The following is a 25524-nucleotide window of genomic DNA, read 5'->3' as shown; positions in this document are numbered from 1 at the left end:
AAACTGTTGGAATAGTTATGTAATGGTAGGAGAGTAATTATGTGTAAGTACTTCCTTAACGGATCAGTTTCATTTAGACAGTAGTTTTTGTAAACACCTCTATGGATACTTTACAGCGACATCACACTGGGGGTGTTCTACATGTATCTCTATGGTGGAATGTTCAGAAGTTTGCATGTTACACAATGCATACATAAGTCAACACTGTCAAAAAAGTTTTAAAGTCAGATTTAAAGAGCACATTTTCAGGACACTAATCAAATACAAGTGTTCGAATGAGGAGCTAGAGGAAGCGTCTGGGGTGAAGGAAGTCTGGGAATCCCTGCTTAAACTGCTGCCCCCGGGACCCGGCCCCGGATAAGCGGAAGAAAGTGGATGGATGGAGAATTGCAAATAGTCCTGTATGAGTTTTAAAAGAATATATCCTAATTTAGACAAACTTTATCGATCCACAGTAGCTCACACATCACAAAATAATTTAATAATAATGAATATTATAATTTTAAGAGAGACTTGTTTAACAGCACAAACCAGCTCACATGTTTTAATTCCAACTAAGTCAATTTTTTCTGGTCAGACTGTGTTAAATAAAGCTCGGATTCAAGTCTAGTAAGTCTAGTAATAAAGCGTCAGACAGAGCAGAGCCTACAGTTAGCATCACACCCCCAGAATGTTGATGACCCCAGCTGAAAAGTATTAATTGGCTCTTCATTATATTGATCTTTCATTTACTGTGGCAAAGAGAATATAGTTTCCCATCTGGGGCATTGAAAGTCTCACAGTATCATTGGCAGCAACACATCAAGAGTAAATCAAGTTTTTCAGGAAGTTGTTTTTGGAAAATGGCACAAGCGATGGACCTCAAAGCAGCTCGTCGTCTCTCTCAGATCAGACAGAATGGGGTTAAAGTGGCTGAGACGCGCTCTGACTGACTGACCACACACAAACCCCACAACGCCCCACATCCACATCCACTTCAGTCAGATGCAAAATATGCAACTGAAGACTGCAAAGCTTTTTCTACATCAGCTGCCTGATCTGTTGTGTTTAAAGATCCATAGAAATGGACAAGTCTAATTTGTCATTTAACAAATCAAAATAATGGGGATTATTTGGGTGATAGGTCTGTTACTAAGAACCACAGACTGTGTAAAGAAGTGGACTGAGGAAGTGTGATATCACCCACAGCGTTCAGCTCCAGTCAAGTGAAGCTCATTGGTACTTGCAGTTATAGGAGCCAATTTGGAGCCAGGTCCATATTAGGAACAGGAATTTATTTATGGACAAAATATTGAAATAAAAACAACAGGATCGTGACCATTTTAAGACCAATATGATGAGGCTCACAGCAGCAGTTATAGAGAGAGGGGACAGTTTCTCAATGGAAAGTCAATTGGAGCCAGTGTTGATGGAGCCGGAAGCGCCCCCATGCTCACTTTCTGTTTCAAACGTAGCAGCTAGCGAGTTAGCTGTGTCAATTTATATATACAGTTTATCCTTAGAACAAAAATCACCATGTCCATAAGGCGTTATTCTGTATAACCTAGAGCCATTTATACAAACATGTTCAGAAATGCACTCAATTCTTGCACAAGTTTCTGCTTCCTATTTATTAGGCACCGTTTTGACTACTTTTCACCATTCAAAAAATAACATTGTTTTGAATTGTTAATTACTATGGCAACTAGGGTTGGGCATCATTAAGAACTTGCCAATACGATACATACCTCAATACATAGGCCACGATATGATACATATCTCGATACAGTGCACTTTCAATTCAATACGATATATTTCAAATTGATTTGATACAGTTCAATAAAAATCATGACTGTGACACTAAAAGTCTTTGTTAAACCACTTCTTGTGCAAAGTTCATGTGAAACACAAACATTTTAATCCTCAAAACAGTGAAAACGTCAAATGTGTCACATAAACGAGTTTCCTTCCTCTGAACAAACAACAAAACTGTAGCTGTAACAAAATCATTTAGTAGCCAAAAAAATAAAAAATAAATAAAAAATACGCAATATCACAATATCAATGCTGTATCATCACATTAAACAATACGATATATAAATATTTTTATATTTTTCCAAACCCCTAATGGCAACAGTGTCAGGTTTTTATCAGTTTGATAGTACGTCAGCTGGTACAATTTAGAGTTCTTAGAATTGAAAATAGTATATAATCTTTTAAAACTTATACAGGACTTTACTGATCCACAAGGGAATGAAATGGACACAGTAGCTCACACATCACAATATAATAACAATGAGAAAACATACAAATGGTAAATAATACATTCAAATAGCAAAAACAGCAGAGACTGGTGTCAGTTAAGGCATCATATAAATGAATATGTACAAGTCAAAATAAATATAGAAATATAGTAATATAGTAATATAAATATATGTCAGTTATCTCAGGAGCATAGTTACTCTGCCTTGTTCCTGTTACTTTGAGCAGACCCACTTCCTCTTTGTTTATGTAGGAAAGTGGGGCGTGTTATTGACGGCACAGCTCACAGTGTCCCCACAGGCACTTTCTCTGCAGCCTCATCTTTACACAGAGCTGTGTCCCATTCTGTGTGTCAGGCCTCACACAGGAGCAGGAGCAGTGCTGTAGGGCTGTGAGGTCAGACCTGCTCAGGACCAGAGCTGGAGAAATAAACTTGTACTTGAAAGTAGAGATTGATGGATATGTGTTTTACCTGGCCTATGCCGATTGTATAGAATCTAGAGGTGCAAAGATACAGCTTTTTCTGTTCCAATACTGATGTCGATACTTTGGCTTTGAGTATTTGCCAGTTCTCGATATTAAACAATAACAGGACAGAGACTGAAAATATTTCCTTTACACAAATACAACATGAGATAAAAATGATCCTAATACGTTTTGTAAAGACAGAGCAGCTTTGTAAAGATAGAAGTTTAATATTATGAGATGTTTTGAGCCAGAACATGGGCCAGTATAAATCATCTAATTACACCTGTTTATAGACCAAAATGGGAACTTGAAAGCTGACAACCGATCAACTATATATTTTTTTCCCAATATCGACACCAATGTCTGATACTAATATTGGTGCATCCCTAATAGAATCCAGAGAAACTGATGGCCAATCTGCTCTGCTGATATTTTTGGGCTGATGTGTAGAGCTGATTTAGGTCAAATTTAGTACCAACAAGGGATGGGCATTCGATTAAATTTTCTTAATCGATCGTTGGGAGAATTAACAATCAAATATCGATTAATCATGAACATTTTTATATTAAAATTATCATCATTATTATTACTATCTGCACTACTACTCTGCATAAATATATTTCACTTTACGACATATAAACCATAACCACTCTAGAGCCACATCAGCCCTTTTGACATTAGAATGTGTTTAATGCAGCTTGGCGCAAGTAGAAACGAAACTTAAAACCGCATAGCTCATTTGCATAAACTAAGTGAAGAAAAAAAACAGCTCTTGTGCGCTGATGCGGTCAACTTCTGTCAGACTAAAGGACACAACTCAGTGGAATATACGCACAGCAACCTATATTCGGGTTGTCCATAAAAAATTTATGTAATCCACAAAATTCTTAATGATCAATTATCACTTAATCGACTAATCATGCCCATCCCTAATACCAACTCATCCATAACCTTCTTTTACTACAGACTGTGTAGTTACATTTTTTGCAGTACCCTTGGGATAGTGTTCAAACAAAACTTTATGCATACTAGTATATTTTTCATGCATATTTGGGCAGCTGGTTGGGAAACAAAATATTTTCCTTTGCTGGAGTTTTAGGGCCGATATCTGATACACTAAAAAGGGCAAATATCATCTAACATAGGCCAACAAATATAACGGTGCATCTCAATTTGAAAGTAGAAATGGGCTGAGATTAACTTGCTTTATTGTCTTTGTGTCAGTGTCTTAAAGTAGTTTTGATATGATCCTTTATCACAGAAGGTTCCAGCTCAATATAAAATGTGTTATTGTGACAGGCCTAATTGTTTCATAAGATATCACTCAGCCAAACTCAGCTAATTTCAGGCATGATTCATTGTGCACACTGAAGTCTTAATATCAAACAGCCTATAATTTTAGAACAGGTAGAACAGCTTTACTACAAAACAGCTACTACCATTCAAAATAGTCTCAAAGCAATCATTTACAACCTTGTACTTCCATAACCGAGTATAGCTGCTCAAACCCTTTTACTGCCTGGTATCCTGCTTTACATGTTCCAACACAGCATAGCCCTAATACTCCTGCCATCCACCGTAATCCCCCTCCTCTGTAATTTCCAGCGATACATTTTCACATCTTCTTTCTTTCTATTTACGTGTTGATCGCTTCTTTCTAAGGACAAGAGGTTACATGTCAAATTCGGGCCTTTTAAAAACCTCCCACTTCATAAACGCCCTTTATTTAGCCACTAGACGGGCCCCACAAAGACTCCAGGAAATGGTATTGTGCTCTTGCAGGTTTAGTTTCCTTTCAAAGAGGAAAAAAAGTCTGCAAACTGAAACTTGAGACTGGCCTCCGCTGATTGATCGCGGTCTGTTGGAAAACTCAGACAATACAGATCGTTAGCAAACAAAGTAAATGAGGTAAAAGCACTTAAGATAAACCGTGTTGCATTGATTTGGACATGGAACCAAAAAAAAAAGAATGATGTTTAAAGGGACTGGAGGGCTGCAGTCTTACAGCTGACTGTAGGTTAAAGATGCACTGTGTAACTTTTGTAGTAGAGGGTCCGCCACCTGCTTGATTCCATGGCGATGGTATTTTTGTTTTTTTTCCTGGAGTGTTCTACAGTATGGCAATTAATTTAACTCCATGGAGACAAGCAGGCTGCATCGCCAGGCTAAATACAGGTCAGATCTGTGGAGAAGTGGACCCGCTCACAGTGGTAAAGCATGTTTTTTGCGGTAGTTTTGAGAAATTAAAACTCTTCAATGTCAAACTGGGGAACATTCCAGGCAATGCAATAACATCACCATGGAGGTAAGCAGATAGTGGATTTTTGCATGTTTTAAAGGGGTTTGAGTAAGTTTGTTTCAAAATCTAAACTAATTGCACCAAATTAAAACATTTAAAAAACTGAAAACACTTAAAGAGCCCATATTACACTCTTTTCTATTTCTGTGTTATAGTTACGAGTGGGATATTAAGGAGTTAATCACAATTAATTAATTAGAAAAGAAAACAATACATAAAAAATATTAACACATTTTACTGCAGTTTGCCAAACAACGTGGAACATTTGTCACTGCACCATGTCATGGAACGACAATTATACTGACACATGCAGTTCCCACTACAACAATCCATGAGCAGGAAAGTGCACTAGGTCTGCGGGACGGGACATTTCTATCAAAAAAACAACCAGATGAACGTAATGACAGTGATGTCATAGAAAAGAGTTTGCACGTCACAGAAGCACCTCAATCCTACAAGAACATTTAAACGCAAAACATGACAGCGAGAAACTGCTGGAGCTGTTGGCAGAAGCAGTTCTGCTCCAAGTATAAACAAGAGGTGTGATCCCAAACTCCAACACATGACGGGCTTCAGGAAAGAAATGAGTAAATGAGTAATCCAAATATTGTTGTTATGAGATTAATTGAGATTAATTCATTACAAAGCCTGTAATTAAATCCTGTAAAAGTCCTAGCCCTGGACTGGAGTTGTGTTTTGTTTAATTCACACATGTTTAACACACAAATCCTGCACATTTATTTAGGCTGAGTTTTTCTCTCAAACTGAAAACACTCTGTTCCACCTTGTGATGTCATGTCACAGGAAGCGCTCCACTGTGTTTTTAAACTCCATACACCTCCAGTAGACTCATTTGGATAAATTTTTGGATAAATTTCCAATCTCTTCCAGTGAACAACTCCAGGTCTGTTTTTGAGGAGGGAATGACATTCTAACATGGAAAAAAGCTCACTAGAGTCCATTTTCTGCAGTATAGGACGAAAACAAGTGTGCAAGTATAATTTCTCTTCTATAAGCTGCCAAACTTTGCAGCCTGAGTGCATAGCAAGCAAAGATCTAACAATAATAAACGAAATAGAAACATTTAATGGCATGCAGTGAAACTTTACCTTACATCCACTGCACCTTTTGTTTCGTATGAATCACATTAAATTACTCACTGGTAAAGCTCATGTCTCATGACTGACTCAGATCTACTTGGCATTACAAAGAAATCACTGTCAAATTGAGCAACAATGAAACCAACAGGGAGCACTGGTTCGTCTGTGCGCTATTATAAGCTTTTAGGTCATGTCACTGCACACAGGGACTGGAGGCTGCAAAGCTTAAGGAGGATTCTACTGTGAAAGTGAATGAACAGGGCAGTGGCGAGAGTGGTGCGTAAGACCAGTCAGAGTTGAGCCGTAACCAAGGCGATTTCATGACCTGGCACAGAGTTAATAAGGCGCACTTTGTACATGGTTTTGAAAGGGAGCGAGTGGGTGGGTTTAGGGTGACTCAACAGCCTGTCCTGTCCGGTCCTGTGTGTAATATAATGATCAGGCTCATATAAAGCACTGAGGGGAATCTGAGGTGATGTACACACTCATCTGAGGCAAGGACAAACACAAAAGATAGTTTTCTGAAATGACAGAGCGCCGAGACTGAGTTCTTATATGGAAATGTCATCACTGTATCTGTAAAAGTAGCTACAAGAAAACTACTACTGCACAACTAAGTCTTTATCAGGCAAAAATACAATACAAGGTTGTAGACAGACAAGTCAGATTAAACAAATGTTACATGCAGACACAAGTGGACTCAGGGAGTGTGACGTCACGAATACTGGCTTGAGCTCCTTCTCTTGGGCAGCACACACGTAACTGCTGTGCCTGGGAGAGGGGGGCGTTCTCGCTGACACACACAGACACACACAGACACACACAGACACACACACACACACACACAGACAAACAGACAGACAAACAGACAGACACACACACACCCTTGTAACTATAAACCTGATCAAGTTTCGAGCGTTAAGAATCGAGTAGAACCACAACAAAATGACAACCTTGTCTCACAATGGTTTTGATATTTTACCAAAACCTGAATACTACACTTAAAGATGTATTGTGTAACTTTCTGATTCAGAGCCTGTCACTTTCTTGTTTCTATGGAAATGTCATTGCTCTGCCTGGAATGTTCCACAGTGTGACATTAAACAGCTCTACTTTACATTTATTGAATTCCAGGTGGTTTTATGTCTCCAAAATACCTACAAAACAGACATTGTGACTGTGAGCGGGGTCGCCTCTCCACAGATCTGACCTGTAACTTAATCTGGTTTGGCCTCCATGATGATAGACAGGTTTAATGACATAGTGCGAAACATTCCAGACAAAGCAATAAAATCTGCGGAGAAAAGTATTTAACGCACCCTCCACCAGAAGATTTTTTGATAATCATTATGATAACAATCCTAATTTAGTATGTACATATGCTTTATCTTACTTTATACACAATGTCTTTTCCTTTCCGTAGTACATACAAAACTTTATGATCAAAATGAAATACTTAGTTGATTAATAAAAATGTTTCAGTAAGGAAAGTAAGAGAAAACATAGCTGGGTGACTACCTGCTACATTCCAAACACTCACAGTAAAATGTGAACTGCAGAGGCCACAGTGAAGGTCCTTAAATCACAGCTCATTGGCCGACTTAATAACAGGCTCCGTCAACAGCTAGACTAACATTTAACCTTCAAACACTCACATGTGCGTTGATCTATGGGGCGTTTTAAGGTCTGCAGAGTGTAACAGCAGCACTGAGCGGGCGACTTTAGCACAGGATTAGAAGCTCTGACCACTCACTTAAAAGGTCCTACATTACACAAAATAGACTTTTATGAGCTTTACGTTATGTTGTAATACTGTTACATCATCACAAACAGACTTGGAGTTGTGTTTTGTTTCATTCACACATGTCTGAGTAACTCTTTATGTTTACAAAGCTCAAAATGCTCTGTTCCACCTTGTGATGTAACAAAGCGATAGTTTTCCAACTTACGTTTTACATTTAGGTCAGTAGATCAGCAATCAGATCAGCAATTTTACATCTGAAATCATCCAAATGATTCTTGTGAAGATGTATGAAGTCTAAAACACACTGTGCACTTTCTGTATAACTACATGACATCACAAGGTGCAACAGTGTTTTCTGTTTGAGAGAAGAACTCAGCCTAAATAAATGTGCAGGGTTTGTGTGTTAAACATGTGTGAATGAAACTAAACACAACTCCAGGTCTGTTTGTGATGAGGAAACTAGATGAGAACATAGATCAGAAAATAGAGGAATATGTAGGTTGACCAGATTTTCTAAATTAAAAACTGGGACACTCTCGGTTTGTGGTGGTTTGTAAGAATAAAATTGTGAAATAAGTGCGTAATTAAGGAAAACTGTTCTGCACTTGGTTCATTCATTACTAAAGTGTGAGTCAGGATTAGGGATGGGCATTCGATGAAATTTTCTTAAATCGATCGTCGGAAGAATTAACGATCGATTATGGATTAATCATTAACGTTTTTGTATTAAAATGATCATCATTATTATTACCATCTGCACTACTAATCTGCATAAATAAATTCAACTTTACAACATAAAAACCGCAACCACTCTAGAGCCACGTCAGCCCGTTTGAGATTATAATCTGTTTAATTCAGTTTTGCGCAACTCTCACAGAAACGAAACTTAAAACTGCATCGCTAATTTGCATAAACTAAGCCAAGATAAAACTACAGCTCTTGTGTGGCTGACGCGGTTCAATTTCTGTTCGATTCAAAGACATGACTCAGTGGAATACAGGTTAGTGTGACCAGATTTGCGTTTGTCAAAACCAGGACAGCGTATGGGGCAAAACTTTTTCCCACTGGACACCGAAACATATCTGCCTGCTTTGTACACTGTGCGCATGGCCTCCCACTTGTCCCGAACGCAACAGAAAGCGTGGAATTTCTTGTACAAGTCATCGTTAAATACGCATTTGTGCTTTGGTACGTTGCAGACTGACCAACTGTTTGTGTTTGCTCGCTCCTTCTGAGTGCAAACAGCTACATGTACAGACCCCTGTTTGGTCACGCTACACACAGCAACCTACATTAAAATGAACGTAATCGATGAAATTCTTAATGATCAATTATCGATTAATCGACTAATCATGCCCATCCCTAGTCAGTATAGTTATATTTTCTGTGTTTTGGTCATTTTTAAGCAGCTTTTCTGTATTTTAACTAAAACAGATGTCACTTTATGTCTTTCTTTACTGTTACAGGATCAGATTGGTCAAAAATAGGGAAACCTGGGGCATTTCTTGTATAAAACTGGGACAAATAACTGGTTTTGCTGGGACAGGGGACACAGAACTCAAAATTGTGACTATCCTGGGTAAATAGGGACGTAACATGGGCCCTTTAATAATTTCTCCGTCAACAGCTGGACTAACATTTAACCTTCAAACACGAGCTCTTACGCAGTGATTTATGAGACATTTTAAGGTTTGCAGAGTGTAACAGTAGCATTGAGCGGGCTCCTTTGGCACTGATTAGAAGCTCGCTCTCACCACTCACTTCACCATGACATGCCCAAGTAAACACACACACACCGCATGCCGTCAGCTTGAGGGATTATGGGTAACCAGCCTCCATAGCCGGACTAAACTGTTGGCATTAGCTGTTGGTGGAATAGCCTAGCGTTAACGTGAGTGCTGTGGCGGTGGTGTGTGTACGATCCATGACCTCTGTCACCAAGGATACAGTGACCGAGGGGCCATATGGTCTCAGCTGTATTTACGGTCAGATAAATAACTCTACAGATGCTGATCTAGTTATAAAAACGCTAGAGCAAGTAGAATATTTGGCAGAGTACTGTGTTTGATATTTTAATTAGATGAGTTTTTGAGGTCAGAGTCAGAGTTCAAAACTGAGAAAACTATTTTATAACAGTAGCTTATGATATATTCAAGTAAGACAGTACTTTTAAAGATACATTGAGTAACTTTTCTGGTGAAGGGTTCGTCAAATGCTTTTCTCCATGGAGATGTTACTGCTTTGTCTGGAATGTTTGTGTATGTGTGTGTGTTTGAGCTCTTAACACATTTAAACCTTTTTTGAATATTTCATAGGCCTTAAACCTTTCTATCTTCATGGAGACTAATTCACACCAAGTTAGAGGTCAGATCTGTGGAGAGGTGACCCCGCTCACACTCAGAATACCTGTATTTTTGTGCAATAAAACAACCTGTAAATGAATAAACGTAAAGTAGAGCTGTTTGATGTCATTAATATGGAACATTCTAAGCAGAGCAATGACATCTCCATAGAAACAGGGGCACACTGACAATCTGTGCATTCTGGAAAAGTCCAGAATTGCCATCCAGTCTACCAGCAGAGGGCGCTTATACAATAATTTGCCCATTCGTCAAGCATAAAGTGCATAGGCCTAAAAGGCGACAAAGAAGCGCGGGTCAAAGATGTCGAACTGAAAATGTGTGGAGAAAGGTCGATGGGAAAAGGTTAAAGACAAAAAAGTCACTTTGAAAATTAAATATTTTTGTTAATAAACAATCAGAAGTAGTTCATCTTTGTTTGTTTGTGTGTTTTCTTCAATTATTTCATTATTGATTTATCAAAAATCAATAAAAATCATAGTAGGCCTATTTGTAGGGGAAAAGGGTTTTTTTTTTTGGTCCCTGCATAGAAACAAGCAGGTGATAGTGCGCCTTTAAAACACCCACGTTATGGACGTTAGTTGGTATGTAGCTGCTTAGCCCCCACTGTGTCTGTGAAATCTTAGTATAATTTTGAAAAATCTATGGGAAAAATGAATGGGAAAACCCCTGCTGAGCTCCATAGACCCTTTTGTTTTATATTTAACTCATGGCTGCTACATCATTGGGCATCCGCCAGTTTACGCCACCTTTTTTTCTCTCTCCCCATTATTACATTATTAACACTTACCCTTTTCCATATTTCCTCCCTTTATCCCCTCTTTATCTAAGCCCTGTTCATTTAAAGGCACTTGGCAGCTGTCAGACCAAGAACGCGCCCAGCTCCACTAAAAGGTCAACCACCATAAAGAGGAGACATTTACGAGATCATCTGGACAATGTCGCAGCAGCACTAGAACTTCATCTCATATAGACATGAGCACAGAGGAGGAGAAGCACTGAGGGGCCAGAGCACAGTCCCTGTTTCAGCTTCAGGTTTCAGACTCACTGGAGGAGAATTGGGTTACGGACCACCTAAGTGAAAGCAGACTGGAAATACAACCTCGGTATTTGAGGTTATGAAACTGGAGTTCCCAGCAGATGTTTCAGTTAGGGATGGGTGATATGACAACAAAGCATATACACATGATCACAACTATTGATTCAGTTTGATTAAAAATGCCTTGCAGAGATAATTTCCTGAACATAAACAAAAAGATTTTTAATCATCACCATTTAATAGAAAACAGCCAAATTTTGTCCTTTAGACTCCAGAACTTTGCTCCAACCCTAAGGTCCTATATCTCATAAAATAGACTCTTGTGAACTTTTGGTCATGTCAAAATGCTGTAACCTCAGCAAAAACATAAATGGAGTTATGTTTTGTTTCATTCAGATGTTTGAGTAATTGTTTTTTATTAGTCTGTTTACATCTCCAAAGCTCAAAATGCTCTGTTCCACCTTGTGATGTCATGAAGAGGTAATTTGCAAGTGAACAGCTGCTTTTACCTTTAGTTCAGTAGAGATTAGCAAGTTTCTGAGCTGAAATGATCCAAGTGATTCTAGTGAAGGTGTATGGAGTTTAAAAACACAGTGGAACACGTCCTGTATCACCACATGACATCACAAGTTGTAACAGAGGTTTGAGAGAAGAACTCGGCTTAAATCTGCAGGATTTTTACATTAAGCATTTGTGAATGAAACAAAACAACTCCAGATCTGTTTGTGACGAGGATAAATTATAACAGATCAGAAAATAGTGTCATATAAACCTTTTAAAAAGACCAAAGTTGATCATAGACTTTTAGAAAAGACTCTTGGTTAAGACTGTAAACTGTAGAGCTGTGAAATTAATACAAAGTGGTTTGAGTTTCAGCTGGCAGGTACCTGCATTCGACCTGCCCTGGCCTTGCTCCTGCCTGATTCGTCATAGCTGCAGTATCTGACAGTAATAAACCTTAACCCGGAAATGACCTCTCCTTTAGAACAATACACTCTGTCCTACACTGAGATGCCATGAAATACAACTGAGATATAATACTACAGGACAGTGCAACTAACTCACTCGAAGAAATGAAATGTTGGATTTAACTAAAAATGTTTGTCACCTGACTACAAAAGCAACAAGTATGTGTCCACACATACTTGTTGCTTTAATTTAAGAGCAGATGGTGCAGTTAAAGGTGCACTGTGTAACTTTTGGTTTAAAGGTCTGTCACCTGCTTATTTGGATATGACATTGCTCTACCTGGAATGTTCCACAGCATGACATTAAACAGCTCTATCTTACATTTATTAAATCACAGCTGGTTTTACAGCTCAAAATATATAAAAAAAAAACAAAAAAAAACAGACATTCTGATTGTGAGCGGGGTCGCCTTTCCACAGATCTCACCTGTAATTTGGTCTGGTTTGGTTTCCATGGAGATCGAAAGATTTGTCATATTGTGAAATATTCCAGACAAAGTAATAACATCTCCATGGAGAAAAGCATTTGACAGAGCCTTCACCAAAAAAAAGTTGCACAATGCAATTCCAAGCAATGTTGTTAATAAAATCTAAAGAAAAAAATGTCAGCTCAAGATGACTCACTACTCAAGGTTTAAGTTGGGGATCTGTTACCATGGAGATGCTATTGCTTTGTCTGTAATGTTCAACAATAAGGTCTTAAATTTGTATAAAAGATGCACTTATTGATTCAGTTATGTTTTTTTTTAATTGCTCAAAACTAACTTTAAAAACATGTATTCTTGCAGTGAGTGGGGTCGTCTCTTCACAGATCTCACCTGTAAATTGCCCTGGTGACATCTCCTGTTCATTTCTATTGTGATTGAAAAGTTGAATGTCACACATTGGAACATAGAATGTAAAGCAATAACATCTCCACGGAGACAAGAGTAAGAGGCATGCCCTCTGCCAGAGAAGTTACACAGTGCACCTTTCAAGGATGGATTATTTTGTTTGCATTTCAAATTTTACAATCTGGCATAATTAACCACAACAAACCAATGTTGATAAGAGATACACTGGAGTCTATGGTCTGTTTTATTACACAAAACCAAAGCCTGTCTCTGCATGGACACGCTCAAAAGGGTGGAGACCGGCCCGAGGCGTCTGTGGAGCGGGTTTACATCATACGACAAAAACCAAACTGATTTACAAGGAAATTTAAAATTATCTTTACATACCATCAATATGACGGAACACAGATTTGTATCAGTGATTACAGGTGTCAAAATATCACATTTTAGGACTTTTGTGAGAAGAAGAAACATGTTTTTATGAGTATTCACCGTTACTGGCACCATGAACAAGTCCTCTATTCACTCTGTCTAATGTATTACCATTGCTTGAGTGAACAGCCTAATGAAAACTAACTTTGAATGAATCAGAAGCACTGTCCCTGATTTTTAAAACAGAACTAGGGCTCATATCACAGTATTATCTGATCTACTGTATTTTTCAGACTATAAGGTGCACTTAAAATCCTTTAATTTTCTCAAAAATCAACAGTGAGTTTTATAATCCGGTGCATCTTATGCATTAATTCAGGTTGTGCTTACTGACCTTGAAATGATTTTATGTGGTACACGGTGCTCAAAAATCTGTCCAAATGTATTAGTACGACTTTGGTAAACTACAAAGCCACACTGCTTGATGGATTGTCAGAGCATTACGGCAACCATAGTCAGGAGCCTCGCAGAGTTAGTCTGCATAAGTAGCGAGCACAAGGAGCAAGCTGTGCGGTTTTAAGTTTTGTTTACGTTTTACAGAAACAAATGTGCACAAAGCTGCATTAAACACATTATTGCTCAATGTATATTTGAGTCGTTGTTGGAAATAAATCCAATCCAATCCTGCTTTATTTGTATAGCATATTTTATAAAGAAAACAGTTTCCAAAGTGCTTCACATAGCAATGTAAAACATAAATAACATAAATAAACAAACTTAAATGATCCACCCACATTCACAATCATAATCCTTATTCACCAAGACAGGGAGGCAACGCTGGGCGAATTACGGCGTCCACGATCCATTGGCAATTGCCATTGGACGCCTGAGCTAAGGGATCAGTCTCAAGTGTCGTTCATTTGTTTTGCTTAATGCTCCTTATAATCCAGTGCACTTTATGTACAAAAACAGACAGGAGAATTCAACATTATTGATATTGAGCCTTATAATCTGGTGTGATTTAGTCTGAAAAATACAGTATGTTATCAAAAAAACATACCTGGAGTTGTGTTTACACACAATACAGGAAGTGCTCCACTGTGATTTTAAATGGCACACACCTTCATCATCATTTCATTTCAGCTCTAGAATTGCCAATCTACCAAAAAGATGTTAATATGAAAACAGACACACTAATAATAAAGGATTACTTAAACGTGTGAATGAATCAAAACACAACTCCAGGTCTGTTTTTGAGGAAGAAACATCATTCTAACATGGCCAAAAGCTCACAAGAGTCAGATCTGTGTAATAAAATACCTTTGAACTGTTTGCAGTGGTCCAAAGTTATTCCTCACTTATGTATTCCAAGCATCCCAATTATTCACCCCAATGACTTTATACTCTAATCTCAATTTTCGAAGGCCAGAGCGGAGTCTTGCCGTCAATTCATAGTAATGCTTACACACACACAAGCAGGCTAACTGCACACCTCCTGATTTTCGGACCAACTTTATTAGATGCAGACAGCACACAGCAGATTTATTTCATTATAACTAAACAGTTTATAAATTTTGTTGTAGATTAAGTATTAGCTTGCGTAATTTTGATTGTCAATTAACCAAATTATCTTAAATCTTACTGACACTTTGCATCTGATGTCATCAACAACACTGTGAACTGAAAGCACTGCTCTGTCTAAAATTTGCAGTTTGAAGCCATTTTGTATTTCTTTTTCATGGAGTTTTCTTGGACTATTTTAAAACATTTTGGCTAATGTGTGCATTGTGTCATGACAGTGATCACTTAGAGTGACCAGACATCCTTATTTACCCAGGACAGTCCCAGTTTTGAACCCTGTGTCCCTTGTCCCAGCAGATTCATACAAAACCAGTGATTTGTCTCAGTTTTATACAAGAAATGTCCCAGGTGTCCCTTTTTTTGATCAATTTGATCCCTGCCAACAGTAAAAGAGGGAAATATATTGTCTAAAATATAGAAACCATGCTTGAAAATGAGTATAAGACAAAAATATGCAGCATGATGGTAGTGGTCTGTCAGTCTGCCCCAGGGCAACTGTGGCTACAACAGTAGCTTACCATCACCAGGTATAGAGTGAATGAATAATATATGCTGAATGTAAAGCGTCTTTGTGACAAAAATGTCTGTGAAAAGTGCTATATAAATGGGGATTTACTTACTTACTTACGTGCTCTTGTCATAATCTGATGTATATCAGCCATCCTAACCCAAGTGAGTTCCAGTTTTTAATTCGGAAAATCTCGTCACTCTATAATTGTTGAATATTCTGCCATATACAAATAGATCCATGTAGAATACCCCCAGTGTGAGGTCACTGCAAACTATCAACTGGCAACATTTAAAACATGTCATATCCAACAGAGATACCAGCCTAAAGTTGCACCAACGGCCCGCAGGCAGAGTAAACATACGCACAGCTTGTCCCCCTAAAGGACGTGGGGGCGGAGGGGGGTTTGTCGTCTGTGTCAAAGCACAAGAAATTCAATTAAGCAAACAGCAGGGTGCCACGAAAACCAACCTCCTCTAAGCCCTATATATACACATGTATGCCCTCCACAAGCCCCCTGAAGCACTGAAGACTCCACCCCCTTACCGCCATCTGGCTCCTCCCACTCCACAGAAATGGGGTGCCCTTACCGGAACCCCCTTTACAAAAACAGGGCCTCAGTCTAAAGAGTTGGAAATGGTGACTCAGTTCCTTTTCACTGTGATGTAATCCAAGTATATGTGCTTCAATAGTAGGATTTCCTGGTTGCTTTGACGAAGGGTCAGTGAAAAGTCAATAAACGTTACAGTACCAGCAGAAGCACAAATAAACACGTGTGAGTGGGTGAAAATGTAACTTGTTCATACACTTTCAATAGAATCATTTGGATAAATTCAGCTCTCTTTACTGAAACTAAAGATAAAAAGGGAGCTGTTAACTTGAACCAACTTGAACAGAGCATTTGGATCTTGAAGATGTAGACAGACTAATAAAGGGTTAAGCCGGGCATACACTGTGCGATTTTTGACCCTTTTTGAGCCGATTTTTCACTCGTGCGACTATTTTGGGGATCGGCCTGAGTTTTGGCTTCATTGTGTGTCGTGCTTCGTGTAGTAACATGGGGTAAAGAAAACCGATTTATACCTCACGACCAGCTCCAGGTCGGCATTCATAGGTCGCAGGAATATCAAACTTGTTTAAAATCCAGTCGTCTCTCGTGAGGATTTCGCTCTGTTGAAGTAGTTTCACAAGCCGATTTGCCAGAATCTGTCAGACTGCACATGCGCGGACACAGAAGTGGAAGCAGGATATGAGGTTGTGGAGGACGGTGGCGCCGGCGACTGTTTTGGACACAGGACATGGAGGCGCAGCTAATCGAGCAACACAGAACACAAGTTTGGTGAAAAACTTGATGCTATTTACCTCCAGTTCCTTCTGAAGAACTGACAACCACGACTGCCCACGTCTGCCCACGTCTGCCCACGTCTGCGCAGCCTTTTCTTTGACCATATTTGTCGCCTCTTCTTTTTGCCAAGGCAGCGTCTGTTTTTTGCCGGGATCAGCACTGTGTCTCTGCACATCTGTGGTTTTCTAATTCCGTGGTTTTCTTCTTCGTGGTTTTCTACTTCCAGAACAACAACTCTGGTCGTTATGTGAACGTACAGTGTGCGCAGGCAGGTCGCATCCGAGCATCAGTTTGTACAGTGTGAGAACAAGATTCATGAGCTGTGAACTTTTAGACACTGCAACTTGGACGTACAGTTTAAGCTGGGGCTGAGTGACACGACCGAAAATATCGCACAGTGTACGCCAGGTATTACTCAAACATGTCTGACAACTCCAGGTCTGTTTTTCGATGAGGTAATAACATTCTAACAAGGCTTAAAGCTCACAGGAATCAAGTTTGTGTAAAATATAGGAAATGAATCACTTTATACCATTATCTGAGAGATTACACTGGGCATTTGAGTCGGTTTTGAGGTCATTTTTCAAAGTTTTTAAAGACGATAAACATGATATTCCAAGGTTACATCGTAGTGTATCTCCAAAAGAACAATGCAATAGTGTCAGTGTTTTGATGTGTACAGTTTCTAAAAGGTGGACATGAAACCAGAAATCGTGCTGTTTTTTTTTTTTTTTTTTAAGACCAATACTAAGCTGGAGGAGCTTGGGAGATGATGAAAAAGCAGTGATGGCACAGGGACAGTGAGCCGTGTTTAGCTTGCACACGGGTGGATGCCAGGAGCTGTTCAGCGTTGGGAATATAGATGGAAAAGCCTCAAATCCACTAAGACTGCAGTCACATGTGAAGGTCCTATCCTTTCGCATCCCAAGAAGTGCACACTTTCAACATCAGAATCACCACTGGGCTAGTTTTACCACAATAAAACACACCGACTCTATGTTATCGTTGTGTTTTTGAAGATGCTTTAAAACTGGAGGTTGGGTTTGAGTTCATAACACAGAGACATATGTGAGAATAAGAGAATTTCAAACTTAGAATTTCGATCTGTCAATATAACTATCATTCTTTAAGTTTTCATTTTAATACAGTAACATAACAACACAGCACACTGAAATAAGAGCTTCTAAACTAACAAAGATAGAGGACAATTTGGTTAATCAAGATTTAAAGGTGCATTGTGTAACTTTTCTGGTGGAGGGTCCGTCAAATGCTTTTTCTCCCTGTTGATGTTATCACTTTGTCTGGAATGTTTCAAAGTATGGCATTAACCTTTTTTATTTTCACAGAGACCAAACCAAACCAAGTTACAGGTCAGATCTGTGGAGAGGCGCCCCTGCTCAGAGTCACCAGTCACAATGTCTGTTTTTCTAGGAATTTTTGAGCTATATAATGTAACCTGTAATTGAAAAAATGTAATGTCACACTGTGGAACATTCCAGGTAAAGTAATGACATCTCCATAGAAACAAGCAGGTGACTGACCCCCACCCAAAAAGTAATACAAAGCACCTTTAAAGTGAAGAGGTAGTCAATAATAACAAGACTCCATGGAGACGGGCTATGTTCTCTGCAGAAGACATCATGAAGTCTTCGCAATTTTCAGTGATGTTTTGGGTCAACAGAAAACAGTAAACAACTGGAAAAAGTGTGGTGTTCAGCTTAACTTAAAATCATCTTAACTGGCTGCTTTTCATTCAAGATACAATAATCCAAATAGTATTGTACTGAGAAAATGTTGCCCCTCTTTCCTCATTTTGCTCTTAAAATGTTTATATTAAAAGGTGCATTGTGTAACTTTTCCAATGGAGGGTCCATCACCTGCTCGTTTCTATAGATATGTTATTGCTCACCCTAGAATGTTCCACAGTGTGACATTAAACTTTATATTTATTCAATTACAGGTGGATTTATAGCTTTAAAATGCCTAGAAAAAAAGACATTGTGACTGTGAGTGGGGTCGCCTCTCCACAGATCTGACCTGTAACTTGGTCTGTTTTGGCCTCCGTGAAGCTCGAAAGGTGTAATGCCATACTGTGAGACATTCAGGACATAGCAATAACATCTCCATGGAGAAAAGCATCTGAATCGCTCTCTGCTTGGATCTTTTTTTTTTTTTTTTTTTGTAAGAATCAAATGTCCGTCTTGATCCATCACTAACTGCACATATGCATTTCCTTTCATTTATCTTATTGTGCTGCCATTAATATTGCGATTGTCAGAAATGATCTACAGTCCCCTCGAGCCTGTACTGTTATACAAGTTTTGATCTGCATTGGAAACAGGAAGGAACACTGTACTGAACAATGCTCCAGCTTCCATCCCAATTAATAATTCCTGAGTACCTTGAATAGTACATGATCAGCCTGCAGGTAGTCACTGGCTTGATCTCCTCTGACTTGTGCACTTGGAAATGGCCCAGATTTGCTGAATGTTGCTGAAATGTGAGTGGAGCAGTGGTGGAGTTGGGTCAGGCCTGTGTGAGGTCCTTTATTTAATGTCGTCCAAATGCCAAGTGGCTCCCCTGGGCTTTGAGGAGACGGGCTCCAGGATCAGCAGCCAAATACTAAATGAACAGCATCTGTGCACACACTGGAAAAAAGGAGGAGGCTACAACGAGCACGGGGGGGGGGTTAAAACACTTTCCCGCCACTTTTGAGACTTATGTATTATCAACATGTTACTCTTTAAAAGGTGCATTGTGTAACTTTTCTGGTGGAGGCTCTGTCAAATGCTTTCCTCCATGGAGATGTTATTGCTTTGTCTGGAATGTTTCAAAGTACTATCTTCATCGAGACCAAACCAGATCAAGTTACAGGTCAGATCTGTGGATGCCTGTTTTTTTGTATTTTGAGCTATAAAATCAATGTAATTAATATAACATAGAGTTGTTTAATGTCACACTGTGGAACATTCCAGGCAGAGCAATGACATCTCCATAGAAACAAGCAGGTGATGGACCCTCCACCAGAAGTTACACTGAAGCTCACTGAAGCTCCACCAGAACCTCACTGTGACTACAACATAAACCATAAAATAAACAATTAATAAAATTCATTCAAATAAAGATGATCCAATTATTTGTTATGTTCCGCAGTATCACATTAAACTTAACTTAAACCAGGTGTCACAACAATACAATACCATACAATGCACATTTTTAAAGCTGCTGAATCTTTCAATAACAAGACGTCCACAAACAGCAACTCATTTGATATTATTTAATTTATGACATGAATGCACGGCCTGGTAGTTTAAAAACAGAGAGGAGCAGACAGAGCAGAGGAGCATTGTGTAACTTTTCTGGTGGAGGGTCAATCAAATGCTTTTCTCTATGGAGGCTGCTTTGTCTACAGGTCAGATCTGTGGAGAGGCGACCCACTTCCAGAATGCCTGTTTTTCTACATATTTTTGAGCTATAAAATGGTAAATGGTCACATTTTTACACAGCGCTTTTCCACCTTCAAGGCTCTCAAAGAGTTTTACGTCAAGGAACCACTCACCCATTCATACACACACTCACACACCAGTGTACGCAGACCCTAGGGGCGAGGTGGGTTAAGTTGCCCAAGGAAACAACAACAGCATTCATCTCTGGGAGCTGGAAACACACTGCCTGTGGGTCAGTGGATCTGACACTCAACCAATGATGTTTATGTCGAGAGCGGGATTCAAACAGTCAACTTTTGGATCAGTGAACATACACTACCAACTGAGCTAGACAAACAAGCAGGTGACGGACCCTAAACCAAAAAGTTAGAGTTACACAGATAGTTACTTGAGTTGTTTGCCAATTTTGCCCACCTCTGTCCTAAGCAGACAGGAGCACTCTTCCATCATCAGGTAGAATATTAAACAAATAACAAAAGAGGGAAAAAAAAATCAATGTACTTAAAGCCCCTTCAAGCAGCATTAGCACAGGTCCTTCCCCCTGAAGGAGCAGAGAAGCACTGACCTAAATCAGAACTGCTTTCAAAACTATGGGAGGACGAGAGACTGAAAAGGCCACTTAAGGATGCAGAGAGCGTCCATGTGGTGCTGCGTTATAATCACCCCAATCAAGACCCCATGAGAGGCTAAGCCCCGCCCCGTCCCGCTAATCCCACACAGCAGCAGCAGTTTGGATCAGCATACGCTCTTATACTGCAATCAAGGCGAACTCCATCAGCCTGCATGACTCACAACACTCACAACAAGAAGATGGTGCATTTAAAGTGCACGTAACTTTTCTGGTGGAGGGTCTGCAACCATGGAGATGTTATTGTTTTGCCTAAAAAGTTATACAGTACAATATTAAACACATCAGTCTCACATTTATTAAATTACAGGTGGTTTTATTGCTAAAAAATAACTGGAAAGAGAGACATGATTGTGAGCGGGGGTCGCCTCTCCACTGATCTGACCTGTAACTGGTCTAGTTTGGTCTCCATGAAGATAGAAAGTAGGGATTAGGGGTAAGAAAAAATATTTAAATATCGATATATCATATTGTTTAATTTGATGATACGGTATTGATATGGTGGGCTGCTGCATCGATATATATCGCCAAGAGTATTTTTTTGGTATATTTTACAAAATAATTTTGGTGAAAGAGCTATAGTTGTGATGCTTGTTTAGAGAAAGTTCACTTTTTATAGGATACACTTGACATTTTCACTGTTTTGAGTAAAATTAGTGTTTTTCATATGAACTTAGTGGTTTAATAAAGACTTTTACTATCACAACCATGATTTAGGCTTTGATTTTTACTCAACCGTATCCAACTGGTTCAAAATATATCATATCGAATCATACTGCATTGAAAGTGCACTGTATTGAAAACCATGTCGTACTGAGGTCTACATATCGAGATATGTACTCTATCAGCAACTTCTTAATGATAGCCAGCCCTGGTAGTGATGGAACACAACGAGATACAAGGTTGGGTTCACGGGAAAAAGACAAGGTGAGATTTCCTAATATATACATTTTGTGAGTCAGTTTCCAATTTTGGCATCACATTTTTTTTATTTGATTTAATATTTGTGTTTCCATTCTAGCATTGCTATTTGAAACTATAAGAAATGTAACTCAACTCACTAATATGTAACCTTTTTTTGTCCAGTCCAAATAAACACTTATACACAAAAAAAAACCCTTCAAGATCATTTTTCTCATGTGTGGATTATCTTGTAGCAACAGAAAGGTTTATCATCATATTGTGAAACATTCCAGACAAAACAATAATCTCCACGCACATCTCCATCCATACACAATGCAACTTTAAAGAGTGTATATGTGGCTGCAAAATGACCCAGCAGACATGTTCTCACACACGTGCTGCTGAACACTCAAGTTTGAATGTGTATATGTAAACAAGGAATTATCATTATGGTCAGAGCCACACTTGAGTATGGTTTGGGAGCGTAGATTTATGGTTATGATTTATGGACAAAAAATAAAAAGACCAGGATCTTAGAGCAGGTTAATATGAACATTTTAAGACCAAAATGGTGAGCAATGTAAAGCCAGTTGGAAACAGAGTCGATGGAGCCAGAAGAGCCACCGTGCTCACTTCCTATTTGGAACTTGGCGGCTAGAGGGTTAGTTATGTCCATTTATATATACAGCGTATGCTTGATACAGTGTAGTCCTTCAGTATATAGTATGGTTTGTGTTAGAATCGTCATAAATACATTCAGCAAAATAAAGACTGTAGCACTGTCACACTTCACAACAGACAGAATAAAGACAATACCAAAATAAAACCACTGTAAACATATTTCTACTGTGTGTGTAGACTGTTCTTTGGGCCTATATCACCTTAACTGTGCCAAAAGATGCACGTGGGATTAAACCAGTGGCAGAACATAACAAAGTAAAAGTAGTAAAATACTATAGCCAAGTATAAATATAAATATATCTTTACTTCAGGTATCTGTACTTCCTACTTTAACAGAACTGCAAAGTAAAAGTATGTTTTATTATAGTTTCAGACCTGCAGAAAAGGCGGAGGGTTTATTTGTAACACATTCATAATTTGGGCAAATAAACAAAAAAATAAAAACAGCTGGAATAAAAATATCAGTTCAATTGTTTCTGCTGAACAAAAGTCACACAATTTTATTTAATATACCTCAAAATGTGTGCAAAATCCTTTAACTTTTTCTTTTCATCTTTAAGTATGTTTTTAAATGAGAATAAAAATATTGATTCATTTGTTACTGCTGAACAAAATTCTGCACCAATCTCGATGAAAGTCACACAATTTGAAGCTTTAATATACTTCAAAATCTGTGTAAAATACTTTTACTTTTTCCTCTTTAAGTATGTTTTTAAGTGAGAACTTTAATACTTGCATACAATGGGATACTTAAATTTTTACTTTTGCTTTTTTGTTGTTGTTTGCTTTCGCTTCAGTGTCTGCACTTTTTAAGAAACTAAATTGAGTACTTCTTCCACCACTGGATTAAAAGTTATCCGGCTCAATAATGCAAACTGTCTATTAGGGGGAACTAATTGCAGGTATGGTGTTTTAGTGGTTTATAAATGACAGGGCAGCCAGGTGTGTCCACTCCCTGAGCAGGTAAACGTGTCATGTGCAAATGGAACTCACCATTGAGCCCGTTGGGGATGCTCCTGTGATGATGGGGCGCTGACAGATCGTCCATAGATCGCCTCATGTTGGGCCCCAGCTTACTGCCCTCCGCCCCGGGTTTGTGTATGTGATTATGGTTGTGGTGGTCCGGACTCCCCGCGCTGCCCGTACTGGAGGTGCTACTCCCATCCCCGACGTCCCTCACCGTCCCGCTGCCCCCGTTCAGGTTGCTCAGGCTGGACTGCGAGTCTATGGAGCTCCGTGAACCCGCACCGTTCCTCTCCTCATCCAACATGAGTATAATTTCTTTCAGTTCGTTGTTTTCCCTTAACACGCTCTCCTGGTTGGACTCGAGCTCCTTTAACTTCATCATATAAGCTCCAACTTCTTTCCACATGGCGCTGGCTGTGAACCTACCGAACCTTTGCCACTCCCGAGACAGCTTCTTGCCCTTTTGTCGATCGTCGTCCAAAAAGCAGCAAAGTTCTCGCAGCTCGTGGTTGTCATCTTGGAGTTTTTGGTTGATGTCCTTTAAACTCCGGATCTCGTGGAGGTGCACCTGCAAGCGCCTGTTGATGTCTTTCATCATGTTGCCATGCTCAATCATCAAGTTCATTTTCTCTCCGTCGACCCTCCGTAACCTCCGGACCAGCTCCTCTTTGCTGCACCGGAGCAGGTCATCGTCGGACAGCTGACTCAAGTCCTCACACGGACCATCGGACTGGTTCTTAGCCATTCTGGACCAGAGATTATGGTTCGTTTAAAAAAGCACAGCCACTAATTAACTGTCAAAACTCACCCAGCCAAGCCTCAGTTGTGGAATTGTGTTGAAATACAAATACATTGTTCAAAATCTGGCACAATATTACGGAATGCTGATGCGCTGCTTTCAATAGGCCAATTATAGGAATAATATTGAGTAACGCATGGACCAACTGGTTGCTTTCTTCTAAAAATCAGTCTTTTGAGAACTCACATTCCGTTAAAAAATCACGCACTGCCAGTCAGTATCCAAGTACGTTACGAGGTTGTGTTCGTATTCCCTCCGTCTGTCACTTCCAATGCAATGTGCGCCGCGTTCCAGTCATATCACTCCATTAAAAAGAAAGGAAAACATTTGCGCGTTCCTCCTCGGGTCCAAAGTGCGTGTGGCTGGTAGACGGTGCACCTCTGGCGGCCTACTTTATTCACCGGTAGATTGGTTCACATCAGCGCCCGTTCGGATAAGCCTCTTTAGCCGAGAGAGCGAGCGAGGATTCCACTCCACACAGCACTGGCCATCACACAACACCGAGAGCAGGAATTAGCAGCGTGCCCCCTCCTCCTTGTCCAAACACTTGGGTTTGAAATCATTCAAGAGGATTTGAGCCAACACGGCCAATCAAGGCGCGGGAGAGGAGTGGACAGCAGGTAGACGGAGAAATGCGTGAAGCTTCGGAACGCACCAAGCTCAGCCCTCTTAAAGCTACAGGCGCGCTACTACAGGATCATTCACGCTCACTTAATATGTCTACTATTTTACAAATACAACATTGTGCAGTGTGTTAAATAAGTTATAGCTACTTATTCATATGCTAAACTTTAGAAAAAGACGTGCGTGATTTTGGTAATGCGCAATTACGCCTTCCAAACAAATATCTGACGCTGAAATGTGTTTTTACTAATAGATTTGCGCTATTTTTAATATTGCTTTGTGACAAAAAAAAAATATATATATATATATATGTATATATCTCAAAATACAAAACGGGACTCAAGTTGCTCAGAAAGTGTAAACAAACAGGTGCACACATTTTCATTGTAGTGTCACAGCGCCCTCCTGTGTTTGTCAGAAGTAATGGCTGTAAGTGATCATCCAAACGTGTCTGCTGATTGATATTTGTTAAAAGGATATTTCCAATTTCTTTTAAACTTTTTTCCCTTTTCTCCACATGGGCTGAAGGACATTGTACTTGTAAGCAAATTTAGGCTAGTCCTTAAATATTAATTGACCATGGCCATGAGATGTTTTTTATTACTTTTTTAGTTTGAGT

The 25524-nt window shown here is 39.3% G+C and overlaps 1 protein-coding gene across 2 annotated transcripts in view; it reads right to left on the bottom strand.

Moving 5' to 3' along the window:
• Positions 1-24812, bottom strand: part of LOC110161288 (coiled-coil domain-containing protein 85C-B-like) — a 124570-nt gene extending 99758 nt beyond the window's left edge. For both annotated transcript variants that reach the window (XM_020926018.2, XM_020926019.2), the window contains exon 1: positions 23510-24812. In XM_020926018.2, the coding sequence (XP_020781677.1) occupies positions 23510-24227 (718 nt within the window). In that variant the 5' untranslated portion in view covers positions 24228-24812. The remainder of the gene's footprint in view (positions 1-23509) is intronic.
• Between the last annotated feature and the right edge of the window lie 712 nt (positions 24813-25524).

This window comes from Boleophthalmus pectinirostris, unplaced genomic scaffold (assembly GCF_026225935.1).
Source record: "Boleophthalmus pectinirostris isolate CB_2022bp ecotype Guang Dong unplaced genomic scaffold, ASM2622593v1 HiC_scaffold_13, whole genome shotgun sequence".
NCBI lineage: Eukaryota > Metazoa > Chordata > Actinopteri > Gobiiformes > Gobiidae > Boleophthalmus > Boleophthalmus pectinirostris.
Note: the sequence above shows the minus strand (reverse complement) of the source record. Positions and strands in the feature narration are given on the sequence as shown.